We start from the raw sequence: 15568 nt of genomic DNA, 5'->3' as shown, positions 1-15568 counted from the left end.
TTTTTTTCACTGTATTTACTCAAAAATATTTTAAAAAGATTGTTTATTAACAAAAATGGAGTATAAGATAAAAATTGGTTTATTTGATATACTGTTTTATTCTGATAATGAGAACTTGAACTGTAAAGGACAATATATTTTTAATTTGTTTATGCTGTTAGGAAAATACCATATACGTAAGAAAAAAGTGGGCTCACTGTAAACCAAACTTGACCCATTTTGTGAATAACTAGTATATGTAAATCTTTTAAAACCATAACAAAACAAAAAAGCACAGAAAACATGAAATGCTCTGAAAACATTTAATTTAATGTAAATATAATTTTGCTTTATTTTTATATACATATGTGTTTTTTTCTCTTTCAGAAACTATGTGAAATGTAATACCTCTCGTTCTTGTGGCATTGAGTTAATAAAAAAATAAAAAATAAACAAAAAGAACGGAAGAGAGAGCATTTCGCAGGGGTTGGCTGGTGATGATGGGCAGGACATTTTAGCAAATAAAAAATAGGGCTGCAAATAGAGATTGGTTAAACCAAGATTAATTAACCAGGGTTAATAATTTGATTGTTATTATTACAACCAAAATATTTTTTATTAAAATATATTAATTTTAAGAATTATTAATTCTAAAATGTATTATTTTATTAAAATGTATTATTTTGTATCAACTTTACATAGAAGTTGTTCTCACATTAAATAATAGTTTAAAATTAAAAGAAATCCCTTTATTGACAGGGTTTGATAAATTGTTAAATATATATTTTTTACCTTAAGGTTGCTCATGCTGCATTTGATATGAATTGGACATACCACAAATGCACAAATAAACCTATAAGACTTTGTAATCTATTATTGTAAAACTGGGAAATGATTGAGACAAAAAATGGGCTGCTTGCTTTTATGTTTAGAACGAATTACAATAAAATATAGAAAAATACTTATTAAATAAAAATATGTCAATCTAATACTTTTATACATCATAATTCTGAACATCAGTGACAGTTGGTCAATTAGATCTGTTCAGCCGGTTTGCATTGCCATTTCAAATAAGAAGAAAAGATTATTTTTTAGGGAGGAAATGATGTATAAATGTTAATTGTATGGCTAATCTTTAAGCAATTTTTCTAAGAAGCTATGAAGCTATGCTTGAATGTTATGGTAATTCTTTGTTTACTGACTCGCTTTGAAAAAAATCGCCATCACTAGTTGCAAAGCAAAGTTTACGGAACAACAAAAATTTTTACTTTTTCTTTAAATAAAATACACTCCGAATTTACTCCTAAATGTAAAACTCTCATGATAATGATATTTATCTATCTATCTATCTATCTATCTATCTATCTATCTATCTATCTATCTGTCTGTCTGTCTGTCTGTCTGTCTGTCTGTCTGTCTGTCTGTCTGTCTGTCTGTCTGTCTGTCTGTCTGTCTGTCTGTCCGTCCGTCCGTCCGTCCGTCCGTCCGTCCGTCCGTCCGTCTGTCTGTCTGGGTCAAAGGTTAATTTGTGAGCATCAAATTTAATTTACATACATGTAATTATGTAGAGAGCATATTAAACACACAAACATTAAATCTTTGCACCTCAACCAATCGGCTGACAATGTTTTTTACTGTTTTAAATAATGACTGTTAAAGTAATTTAAAGAATGACAGATTTAAATATTGGTTTACACACACAGCTACTACACTTGACTTTGGTTTTATTGTAAAATAAAACAAGAAAGCATGTTAAATGAGAATCTAAAATATTTTATAGCATACTTTAAAAAAGTGATTGATTTTTCAAACAGTTTTATTTTAAATATATATTTTTAAATAATACTTCATTCTTTCACTTTATATTTTCAGATTTTTCATAGTAAATGCATTAAGTTTAGTACTTTTACCATAAACCGACACACCAACCATTTGGTAAAGGCTGATATATTAGAAATTATGGAATGTGTTGAAAAAAATGCATTGAGTGTGTTAACTATCGTAAAAAAATATTCTTGGTGGGATAGTTAAAGGGTTAATGTTTTAAATGGCATTTTTACAAAAATGAATAAAAGAATAAGAGATTTTATTATATTTTAAACTGCTGACAAATTGGTAAAACCCAAACAGTTTGAGAGAATTAGTATTTTGGAGGCTGCAAAAAGTCCAAAAATGTATTTTAGAACATCATAAGAAGTTGTTGTTCTGTATATGTGATGACACATGTGTTTGGTATACACTCTTAAAGGGTCACGAAACACCAAAACACATTTTTTGAGCTGTTGACAGTCGTATATGTGTCCCACACTGCTAAAAACACTATTAGGACACCTATATTTCACTAAAAAGTGTAAATTGGTTGTTTTTGCGTTAAATAATCCTGTCTAAAAGAAAGTGTTGGTTCCAAAAATAAATTTTCAGTCTTTGGCTTGCAAGCAGGTATTCCTAACAATAATTAATCTATAGCTCTGTCCAATTTTAGAATTCCTTTGAAGTTAAATATTCTTTATAGAACCACTGATGCCAATATATAAAGCTTTGTTTTTCAAACAAAGGGCAAACTTGAGTGTGAGAGTGTATTCTGTATAACATGGTCAAAATATAAGATAGTCATTCTTTTAAACAGGACTCATTCTAATTTATAGAATTTATTGCTTAAGCTAAAGTAAATGATTTTTTTTTCATGTTTGCAAATCCCTTTTTGTCTTCGACTCATCAGCTTATACACAAACACTGCAAACGCAAACTAAGTGAGTCCTTCTTGTGTTTATTGATCACTCAGTACTGTGGACAGTATTAACACTGGACCAATTTTCTCCTCTCCTCACATAGCAGCAAAGGTCGTCTGGACATACACAGAAACACACGTTTGTTTTTTGTTTTGTTTTTTCTCATCAGAAACATGCACAACTACCAACAGCCTGACTTCCTTCCTTCCAAACCTGACTCGGCAATAGTCAGTGAATAAATTACTTTCTCTTTGGATGATGTTATCAGTTCAAGACAAATGAATTGTCTGCTGTGGCAGCAGCTTCTCATGATGGAGACAATGCTTAATGCACACATTCACACACATTGATATATATAGTATTCTGTCTGTCTTAGGCTATACATGTACAACAGTAGTTTGTAAAATACATTAAAGTAAAATATACATGATTAGCAATAGCAGGTCATTATCACAGAATTACATTACAGAGACATAAAACATACACATGCACACACACACATACACACACACACACACACACACACACACACACACACACACACACACAATAACATACATAATTATGGCTGGAATGCTGTCTATCTTTTCCATACATCCATGTCATAGGTCTGTACCGTCATGGTACCCATGCTGTGGTAATACCCATTCTCTAAATGGTTTGAGTCATATGCACCATATTAAAATACATTAACAATATGGTTCATGTAACCCCAATACCCAATACTTACTTTTTAGCTCTCTTTCTTTCTCTATGTCAGACACACACATGCACGCTCACACACACCTACTTTAAAACACAGTTTGAAATGTTAAGAAAAAAACAAAATAGAGAAAAGGTCTGTTGCACCACCAGGGGCTTTACACTGTCCATTAGCAGCATTATCCATCAATTGCAGGAGTGTCACACACACACACTCTTGTGTTGTAATTGTACCAATGACAATGAACAGGAGAGTTTGTGGCTCCCATTGATAAAGTTCTCTTATCTAGTAATCCTATAGATCAACAGGATAAGTCCATGATTCAGCAGCAATAGAAATGAATGACATCACTCATTCATATGACCTCATGGCAGCGGGTCATTTTGGCCATCTAGATCTACACATTTTGTCAATACTGAAGTTATAAGATATACACCTTAAATGTATTAAGCACTTTCTAAAGGAATCTTGCTGGAACTGACCTTTTTCTTCTTCTTTTTGGTTGAAGCCTCATTTGAGAGACACTGACAATTTGATATTTTGTGCAATAAAGCAAATCAACAATAGCTAAACAAAAAAACTGTATGAAGTGTACCTGTAAAAATGTCACACATGTAGCATAGTGTATGTATACTTAACTCATCTAAAAGCTAATTCGACACCTAAACTATTAATAACAGTTACTTTCACAAAAAGACAAAACAAAAGGACATTTTCTGAAAGTGCTATTATGAAACATATGCCCCAAATGGAGATTCTGAATGTTTAAGCTTTTAACAACCTTCAGTTTCTGAGGAAATAAATCAGAAACCATCATAACACACATTTAACCAACAATCTGTCAATCATCTATAAGCAAGCACACACACACACAGATCTGTCTCTAGAGGATGTCTATAGAGGAAGACACGTTCACAATGGTAGCGATTACATCGCTGGAGATTGACCACATGCTGATCACCATATGTCTGATCTTATATGTGTGCGGACTCCCACTGGTAGCCAACACATTGTGTCACTGGCCATTTGCATAAGGGTTGAGGTCTTTGTCATTTGTGGCACCTCAAACGCCAGCTCTCAGTAAAAATAAATGGGGCAACTGGTTGCTTTGCAAATCACAGTCAGTGTGAATAACCTTTATGGTGATCACAAACTTCTATAGATTTGATTCCAAAATCAATTACACCCTCAGCTTATATTCAGATACATTAAAAAGTCAATAGAATGAAAGCGTCCGTCACAGATTGCATTCATCTTTTGGAGTATAAGCTATAAGCTTAAACCGAGACAGCAAAACTGAAATGAATGTTGTTGTTTTTTTTTCATTGATTGACAGCTCTGATCAGTGCAACAGCCAGCATTCTGGTGGATGAGGTTGAATATAGTAAGAGAGAAAAGGGATATGAGTGTATGTGTGAGAGAGAGTCTCCGTCCTTCTTTCCCTTTGTTGGTGTGAACTGTGAAGCATTCCTGTGCTGGTGTCCTTTGAGGCTCTTACAATGAGCAGCAGCATGAAGGCAAACAGCCATTAAAAAAAAAAAAACATAACGAGATGAGCCTTTCTCTCTATAGCTATGAGGGTTTTGGTTGCCTTTGGCTGTAAATGTGACATGGTCACTAAATGCTGGTAGATATCAGTACCCAAAAGTTCATGAGCCATACAACAGACAAAGAAACAACATAAAAAAAATATCTTTAAGTTTTGATGGAACTTGCTATAAGTTTAAAGTGTTAACGAGAGGACATTAAAGGCTATGCTTTCTCTGTCGGCATTTTAAGAGCAAAACTTCACTGCAATCTGAGCTCTGATCTATTAAACGTCTATTTAATGGAGAGGTAATTCAAAATCCTCTAGACAAGAAGTAAAACTAGAAATGCATTTGTCATCTCTTCAAGTATGACTTAAATGCAGTATTTGCAAGAGGGAGCAGATTGTTGCCTTGGCAAGCCTTGTGGGACTTGTGCTTTTTGTATTAAAGGCTAAGTTGATAAACATTAGAGTGCTTTAAAAAGTGCGAGAAAACTTAAGTAAGTGTGTGAATGTATTTGGGTTACTGGAAGGCTTGGTGGAAGCGAGGCAGGGTGGTGGTTGTATTCAGAGACGGTGAATGTGTATAACTGGGAGAGAGTGTGTTGGATTGTGACAGCGAGTGTGAGTGTGTGATTGTGTGAAGGAGGTTGAGAGGCTCTGGGCTGTCTTGAATGGGAGCGGTCAAAATCCCATCCTCCTGGCTGTAAGTCACTCCCAAATTAGACCCCGCCCCTTGGTTGTAAGGCAGAAAATTAAACAGTGGAGACAGAAAATCCAGGGATGATGTTGTCTCTCCGGTCACCGTGGTGGAAGAACTCAGCTTGGGTGTATCTTCAGCCTGTAGCTCTAGAAGATAACTTTCAAGCTCTGCTCTCAAGGGTGGCGGTGGTGAGTAGGAGGCATGAGCGAGTGGATACCTTAGAGTGAGTGGCCCAGATGTTGGCAAGGATTGGGATTCCATCAAATCTACAGGCTCTGCCTTGACCCTCAGCAGCTCGTGAGCATGGCTTTTCTTAACATGACGGGTTAGATGATCCTTTCGACCGAATCGTTGGGCGCAGTACTGGCAAAGGAAGTCTTTGCGTCCAGTATGCACAACTAAGTGGCGTCGCACATCCTTACGGGTGTAAAAACGCCTTTCACACTGATCACACTGATGTCGCTTCTCCTTAGTTGCAGTAGCACTTTTCCCGGCATGCCCACGTAGGTGCTCCAGCAACAGGGGAGTGCTTGGATATGACTGCAGGCACACTTGGCAGGTGAGGTCTCCACGCTGCGCAGCATGAAGGGCTTGGTGTCTTCGAAAACCCAGTTTCGTGTTGTAACTCTTGTCGCATTCAGTGCAGCTGAAAGCCTCCTTGTTGGGGTCGTGTGTATGGAGATGGTTCTTTAGGTGATCTTTGCGGTGGAACATCTTCTCGCAGTAGCTGCACTTGTGTGTCTTTTCTGGTGAGTGTGTGGCCATGTGCCTGTGGAAACAAACAGAAATTAGCAAATGGTGACCATGCCAGAAACTATTGCTTTAAGGGCCAACAAGCTTGAAAATATCTGGGGCCTCATGTACAATGACTTGTGTTAAATTCATCCTAAAACAATGCGTACACACAAAGCTGTAAATGTGCGTACGCAGTAAAAAAGACAGATGTATGAAACACTGCGTATGCAGAATTCCACACATATTCTCTTTGTACATCCAAATTAACGTAAAAATGAGTGCACGTGCGCAAACCAGCCTCTGATGAACTCATTCTTCTTTTTCCCCCACTACATATCAGATTTTGCCTATTCTTCATCACCAGGAAGACAAGTAGGAATCATTAATAAGCATGTGTATTATGTTAAGCGCATTTGAGCAGCACATTTTATTTGAACATTTATAAAATGGAAATGTTTTCGATTCACGTATGCAAATTCGTCTACAAAAGGCGCCTTTATTGCAATGAGCATGCAGTCGATCGCTTCGACTTTGGGAAAACATTGGGAAAACCAGCGATCGCTGCAAATTGCACTTTAATGTTTAGCTGGTCAACTGCATGGTATTGAAACCTTATATACCTGCTAGACATGCGGATGATCCCGTTTCATACAGCTGCCATTGCACGGCTCAAATATACTTTATATTGTGCAACTTAACACAATTGCCTCTAGGAGTCACCAATGGAAATAAAACAAACACACAGAAATGCACGTACGCCAGACATGAAGTTTTCGTGGGCCAAAGCACATTCTTACATTCATTTTATCGTTAGTTAAGCCAAACGTGAGCGTGAAATCTGGCGTATGCAAAGTTTTTGTGCAAACGCAGCGTTGATACATGAGGCCCCTTTCTTGCTTGATTTGATTTTGCCATGCTACAGGAACAGAATTTGTTACCACTACATTAGGTTATAACCTAAACCTTTAAGCGGGTTCCACTTGTGAAATTGTTATTTCTGTGCCCCTATAGGAGGACCGTCCGACAAACAGGATTTGTAATGTCCAGAATTTTGTATGTAACTGCCATATACTGTAGTTTTAACATCAGCTTAGTGTGTCCTGGGCTTAAAACACAATACAGTGTAAAATGTTTAAAGATGCTACCAGTAAAACATAGTTTGGGTAATAACAACTGTAGTTCAACATCAACTATTTCTCTCTTAAAATAGGGGTAGGTTAGAATTAGGGTTTAATTACATATTGTTTTGCACGTTAAACTGCGTTTTTAAAAAAAGGCAAGAAAATGTGATATCATAGTATGACCATTGCGTCATCCACAGAAATGTTAAGTGCCCATTGTCTAATGTGACTATCAAAATACAGTAATAAGTTAATTTGCTTCAAAAGTTATCACTAGATTGAAAAGGCATTATCAGTGGTCATCTGCTGATGGATATGGATCAGTACTGTTAAGCTCAGAAGGCTGTTATCATCCCTCTACATGGTTAATCAGCAATATTAATAGAGTAGAATCCAGTTCCAGATCTGTTTTTACAATACTGTGGCGGTTGTGTTTAGGGTTGAGGTAGATATTAATAAAATACAATTAATGGTAAATTTAATAAATAATATAAATAATTTTCATGGTTAATCAGCTATACTAATAGAGAAGACTCCAGATCCAGATCTGTTTTTACATTACTGTGACGGTTGGTTTTAGGGTTGGGGTAGACGTTAATAAAATACAATTAATGGGAAATTTAATAAATATTATAAGTAATTCTTGTTAACTTCTAGTCATGTACAGCTGTATGTGATCTATATCTGAAAAAGCATGTGGATGGATGATAACAGCCTTCTGAGCCTACTAGAAGGCTCAGAAGGCCCCTACCGGCCAATATCAGCAGATAACCACTGATAACACCCAATCAATCGACTGTTAACAATGGTATTAGCTGAGTAGTCCACAAAATACCATTACATTTTGAAATGAAACAGAAATTGTAGATTTGCATGATACGTGGACGCCCATGAAATTCTAGTTTTGAGACTAATGGTACTTACCGTAGGAGTTTATACTTAGAGACGAAGGCCTTGGTGCAGTCAGTGTGTGTGCAGTGATACGGTCTTTCCCCTGTGTGAGAGTATGAATGCACCTTCAACTTCTCCAAGCTGTTGAAGGCCTTCTCGCACAACTGACAGGAGAAGTTCTTCCTCACTTTCCCCTCCTCTCTCCTTTTCCTCACCCGACAGTGATCTGCCACAGTGGGGCAGTCTTTTGGAGATACTGTTGCCATGGCAACTTAGCGATAGCAAGCCATGTGGTGGACACGAATGATACGTCCCAGCACAGAGAGTGCGAGAAAGCCCAAATCTTCAACACAGCAGAGACATAAGGCCCTAAGAAAAAGATATGAAAACTGTGGATTGTGTTGTTTCTGAGCATCACCAAAAAATAACTAATGTATCTTTTACAGCTTAAATTTTACTGAAGCTAAAAAAAAAACATGATACAGATGAAGTCAGATTTATTAGCCCTTTCATTTTTTTCTTTTTTTAATAGTTCCCAAATGATGTTTACAAGAGCAAGAAAATTTTCACAGTATGTCTGATAATATGTTTTCTTTTCAAGAAACTCTTACTTGTTTTATTTCGGTTAGGATAAAAGCAGCTTTTATTTTTTTAAACACCATTTTAAGGTCAAAATGATTAGCCCCTTTAAGCAATATTTGTTTTCGATTGTCTGATAAACTGAATGGGAGACACAGAGGAAAGTCAGTATTTTTGTGATTTATACCATATTACAAAGGAGATATAATTAAAAAAGTAATCACGTATGTTGGGCATAATCCTTATATCATGAAGAGGGTCGTGTTTTCTACTGAACTAAAATATATTTGCCTGTCAATGTGCCGGTAGTATAAGCTATAAGCTAATACTGTATAAGCTATAACGTATACTATTGATAATTACTTGAAATAAACTAGTAATTATATTGTTGTTGTGTTACGATGCAACTGTTAGTAATAAACAAATTATTCAGTGGGCTTCAATAATTATACACAATCACAACGCACCTCAGTTTACACTAACTTCACAGTATTTGTTAGTTTTTTCAATTTACTATGCTACAGAATTCTGTAGCATTTATTAACAAAGAGTTGTACAAATTAAACACTTTATTATGTGGTTTAAAAACATGTTTATTATAAATTACTAAAGTTTTTCCCCATGCGGATATCTTTCAGACATCACAAAATATGAAAGCATACAAAAGCATGGACGCATAGTCTACATTATTCTTTGTTTATTTATTTTTGTACGGGGGAAAAGTGCTCCACAATAAAAACTGTCTAGTTTTGTCACAATGTTTGCACTCACAGCTGCTGCACATCTCTACGTTAACAATACGGTTGTTTATTCTTCCGAAACGCCAGTAAAGACTTGGATTATTGCAAAACAAGTCAAGAGATTTCATTACATCGTTTACATGGTGGGGTATGATTTTGTATTAGTGTTTTGGTGTTTGTATCAGGGCGATGCAGTGGCACAGTAGGTAGTACTGTCACCTCACAGCAAAAAGGTCGCTGGTTCGATTCTTGGCTCAGTTGGTGTTTCTGTGTGGAGTTTGCATGTTCTCCTTGCATTCGCGTGGGTTTCCTCCAGGTGCTTCGGTTTCCCCCACAGTCCAAGACATACAGTACAGGTGAATTGGTTAGGCTAAATTGTCCGTAGTGTATGAGTGTGTGTGTGAATGTGTGTGTGGATGTTTCTCAGAGATGGGTTGCGGCTGGAAGGGCATCCGCTGCGTAAAAATGTGCTGTGGATGTGGATAAGTTGGCGGTTTATTCCACTGTGGCAACCCCGGATTAATAAAGGGACTAAGCCGACAAGAAAATGAATGAATGAATGAATGAATGTTTGTATCTGATTTTTATATAACACATTAACATATTTATATACATAGCTAAGCCTGTATATAATCGTTACTGGTGCTGTCAAAGCTGTTATTGTGTTAAAAAAAATTGTACACATGGTTGTATTGAATGTTTGTTTATTACATGCTGTCTTTTCTTCCATTTTTCAGCCTGTTTCTTGAACTTTCCCCCTTTATAAGCAAAAACATTTGGACGTCTATAAAAGCTGTTCTGCATTTCTTATACTGGGCAATTTAAACAAATATTAACAACATAAAACAGAAACATTTTGATGTTCTAATAACACTCTTCATTTGCTCTCCATTTGAGTCTTGCGTGTCATCAATGATGTCATGTGAAAACAGCCAATACAATGATTTGCCAATCTACCATAACCTGCCTGGTTAACCTAATTAACCTAGTTAAGCCTTTAAATTGCACTTTAAGCTGAATAGTATCTTTAAAAACATCTAGTCAAATATTATTTACTGTCATCATGACAAAGATAAAATAAATTAGTTTTTAGAAATGAGTTATTAAAACTATTATGTTTTGAAATGTGTTGAAAAAATATTTTAATCATAACACAGAAAGTGGGGGGAAAAATAAACAGGGGGGCTAATAATTCTGACTTCCACTATGTAGTACATAGCGTATAACTCAGTATATAGTAGTGGTATAAGGAACACATATTCACTATTATTGACTTTTGACTCAATCTAATATAGGGCTTGTTAAGTTGTGGAAGTCATGCAGAATAAGGCATCAATATGTGCTTTATAAGTATTACAGTTTTTCTCAGTCGCTTTGTTGCATTTCTCACAACACAAGTGCATTTCTGCATTTTCTTTAATGCATTTCTCAAAACAATTAGTACAAACTGCAAAACCTAGCTGATAACCTGCAAAAGCGTCTCACTAGCTCAAAGTGGATAGTTCATTCCTCAAAAGCAAGTATTGATGTCAATGACAGAGTCAGTGAAGTGAGTACAAGACACTGAAAATGTATTTTTCACATTTTTTTACTGCAGATGCTCTTTACAATCCTAATTTATTCACAGCATTGTGTAAAAGAATAAATACACCCTAATTTGCAACAAACATAAACCACATTTGGGTAGAGCTGAGCACAACTGTAAACAATATTGCAATACATATTGGAACTGAACCTACAACATACACAGGTCTGTAAATCATTCATGAAACTGTTCAATTTTGAAGACATTTTCAGGAAAATAAAGATTTAATTTTTTAAATAAAATTTTCTAGACAGATTTTGACAACATTTTTGTATGTAATTACTCAAGTAATGAAATGAGGACTATTAGTTTTTTATGGAATGACTATTTAGCATTCACAAGTTTAGTTCATTTTGACTGACATGACATAAGCAAATGATAATGTTATAAAACAGCAGAGAGTTGTATGAAAGCAATAGATGCATGTCCAATAGCATTCACAATTTGTTGGAAGGAATGAGCAACTGTAACTAGGATGTGCACAAATGACTAATTGTTTTGAGAAATGCATTACCTGTTGTGCAAATGTATAGTGTTGTTAGAAATGCACCAAAGCGACTGAGATAAACTGTAATACATAGTAACATCTCAGCTAATACGAAACTAGTTCAAATTGAGTATTGTTCCTTAAAGACATAAAAAGGAGTTTTAAGTACCAAATAATAATAATACAGTTTTAAATTTTATACTACATTACACACATTTCAATAGCCCTGTTTATTTATTTTAAAGCTAAACAATGACTATAAAAAGATTTTTAGAAGACACAAACTAAAACTAATTTAGTGTAACAAAATTCTTGTCAGATATGTTAAGAACAAACTAAATCTTATGCCATGATAAAATAATATATTAAGGCATTTTATTTTAATTTAATTTTATTTAACAAGGCACATATTTCATGTCTTACCCATTCCACAGTAATAAGGTTTTAATAAATGTACCTATATATATATATATATATATATATATATATATATATATATATATATATATATATATATATATATATATATATATATATATAGTATTATTACTTATTATTTTATACATTTGAATAAGTACAGGTCAGAAGTAAGTTGTTTAATTTAAATTGAATGAATGATGACCAAGCATTATATTACCCATTTTTCGATATTAAAATTCATTCATTCATTTTCTTTTCGGCTTAGTCCCTTTATTAATCCCCGGTCGTCACAGCGGAATGAACCGCCAACTTATCCAGCACATTTTTACGCAGCGGATGCCGTTCCAGCCGCAACCTATCTCTGGGAAACATCCACACACACATTAACTAAGGAGAATTTAGCTTACCCAATTCACCTGTACCGCATGTCTTTAGACTGTGGGGGAAACCGGAGAACCCGGAGGAAACCCACGAGAGTTTGATTGGCTATCTTCTGTGTTTTTCAATGCTATACAAACTTCTCACTTAATTCATTCCTTGTGTGTCTTTGCTATATTATTTCATCAGAATCTGAAAACTTCAAGGGACTTTGTGTAATTTCAAGGAAATGAAAATAATTTAGAGCTATAAATTATCATTAAATATAAGTATTACTTTAAATATAAGTGTTTTATTTAATCAAAGTGATCTTTTACACTTCTTGTCTGCCGGATTTGAGTCTACAATGCAACAATATTAAAAAAATAAAGGTTGTATTGTAATAGTTTTGCAAAGAACTTTTCTGTCTTTCTTTGACGGAGAAAGTTGATTTATGCATTTATTTTTTAGATTGTAATAGTTACATTCTTTAATATTTACTCCAAAATTGTTTTTAAGACTTGGTCATTGAAAGAATCTTTAGAAAACCAAAAAAAAATTTTTTAACTTTTTTTACAGTGAATGCTTCAAACATTAAAACATTTTTTTATAAATAAAACTTTCTTGTATCCCATCTTTAAACTTAAAATGTATTATTCCCTTTTATGAAAGGAACATATTTTATATAAAATTTTTTACCAAAACATGTACGAATTAAACAGCATAAACACATAATATAGGCATAAACATCTAAAACTTTACCACAACGAACCTAAAATTCTATGTCCAACTCTTTCCAATATATTATGTGAAAATGCAGAACAAAAAATAAGGTCTTTTAAAAAAACATGTTTTCTATTTTATCTCAACAAAAACAACAAGAACAACTAAATATTATGGATGTCTACAAAGTTCCAACAGTTACACATATTCTGATAAATTAAAATAGCACGTAAAAACTTTATTAACTTAAGCAATTGTGAGTTTGTGACAGAAGTTTTTAAACCTTACTTTCAATATGAAATACAAATAAAACATTTAAAGTTACATTTAGCAAGCAAAAATAAAACATTAAAAATCTACTTTAATGAAACACCTTATATTTTATAAAAGCCTATATTTTAGTTCTTCAAATTGTATCTTACAATAGTACGCTATTACTTTTATAACGATTGTATAATACTTTAATAGACTTACTATCACTGCACCTCTCTGACTAGACTAAGACAAACTTTATGAGGTGCTGAAAATGCACATTTGACAAAGTGCATGATAAAGCGCAAAATATTTCCTGCTAAACAAATTAATGCAATTCGTACCTCTAAAAACAGAAAGATACAGAATATTTCGTGTTTTGAGGAGTTTTAGACTGGACGTTTCCCACTCACTTTAAAACCAGGAACAGAAGCGCTGTAACTGCGCAGTAAACCCGATGACCCCGTTCAACTCAAAAATCACAGAGGAGAAAAGAATTGAGGCTCTCAAACCCCTTAAAGAGAAATCAGCCCTTCCATCCACAAGAAAAAATGGGTAATATAATATTAACGTTTATTTTAATGTAATATCGCTGTAATATCAACTTGTTATAGTGTTGTTATTGTCGCAGGTTTTCCACTTTTTTTTTGCTATCTAGGCTATTCAAAAGACGTGTATGCACACATGCAAAAACTCTCTTGTTGCGCGCGCTCGTGGGCACACGCACACATCACATACACATTTAACCAGTTACACATAAACAATGTATACTTTTATTTCGAGTTCCCACATTGCCGCTGATGCTCCTGCATGTGTTCTCACACCAGCGCCATCACATGCACAAGTTACATATGACAGTTATTTGATTGAAAGCTATACAATAAATCTACGGACATTCTGCAAAAACACACCACACCCGCGCCATACAGCACCCAACACTCATATTATTAAGGAATTCTCGATATCCTTAGTTTAATCAAACTTTCTGTTTAGGGGGGGGGGGGGTTATTTTCAGTGGAACTTCATCAATCCCTCATCCTAAGGATTTCTTTTTTTCTCGTAGTCGAATCTGGACAGATAAACATTCAAGAGCTCAGCTCAGCATGTCCTAATTAGTCCCCCTTCACTTCTCCCACCATTTTGGTTGTTTGTGATATTGACAAGCAGCTTTCTCTTCCTATAATGACCCACAGTGCAACTTAGTGTGACTCACTGACACCCCTAATGCCGTATACTGAACGTGAATCCGAAAAGGCTAACTTAGTAAATTATGTGAAAGTCGAATAAAGTGAAACAGTTAATGTATTAAATTGTGCGTTTAACTGAGATTGCGGACATGGAAGGGTTCTTCTATCACTAACTCCGTGTTTGCGTGCATGTTTGTGTCAAAACTTTCGCACCATATATGCAGCGTGTATTCTGTATTATTTAAATGCGAGTGAGTTTGCTGCGGCTACGGCCGAACTCCTCATATTTTGAAAGAATAATCTTAAAATATTTTCTAAAAAACTTTTTTTCAACTTTTCGACAACTACACGCGTTTCTCTGTTTATTGACATTCGTCTGCGCGCAACGTGACTTGACAGAAACAAATGACAGAATTAAGTTACATTTTCTATAGAGTCCAATATTTCGTCGCTTTTCTCCCAAGTTGCAAACTGGTGCTGATTAACACAACTTTTTTTTTCTCTAGCTCACCCCTCTCTCATAATTTGAATAACCCCGATATTTTAATTAAAGCACAGCGTAACAATTTTCGTAAAATGCGTAAAACTTACCGCGGGTGCGTTAACATCCTTTCTACGGTATTTTTCTTGACTTTCAACTATTTCCCGGATTTTTAATAATTTTTTTCTCATATTTTTTGCTGGACGCGGCGGGCCTAAAAATTGTTTGCTTTCCCCTCTTTCCAGCAGCCATTGTGTATGCGCTGCGATGCAACCAAACTATGAGTTAGCCACGCCCACCACGGAACGCTTCTTCCTCGCTCTTGCGATTTGTGTAATAAACTGTCATTTTCAGATTTTACTGCCACT

The 15568-nt window shown here is 34.9% G+C and overlaps 2 protein-coding genes across 3 annotated transcripts in view; one reads left to right on the top strand and one right to left on the bottom strand.

The window, feature by feature from the left end:
* LOC110439952 (transmembrane protein 236-like) overlaps positions 1–15568 on the top strand; it is a 766382-nt gene that overhangs the window by 329408 nt on the left and 421406 nt on the right. The window lies entirely within an intron of this gene.
* On the bottom strand, positions 4147–15443 carry plag1 (pleiomorphic adenoma gene 1). The gene is given in 3 exon segments (NM_001039814.1): positions 4147–6411; positions 8423–8758; positions 15311–15443. Coding segments are annotated over 2 exon segments (1182 nt in total). The 5' UTR covers positions 8656–8758; positions 15311–15443; the 3' UTR covers positions 4147–5462.

The sequence above is a fragment of the Danio rerio genome, chromosome 7, assembly GCF_049306965.1.
Source record: "Danio rerio strain Tuebingen ecotype United States chromosome 7, GRCz12tu, whole genome shotgun sequence".
Classification (NCBI taxonomy): Eukaryota; Metazoa; Chordata; class Actinopteri; order Cypriniformes; family Danionidae; genus Danio; species Danio rerio.
The sequence above is the reverse complement of the archived record's forward strand: the minus strand, read 5'-3'. Positions and strand labels throughout refer to the sequence as shown.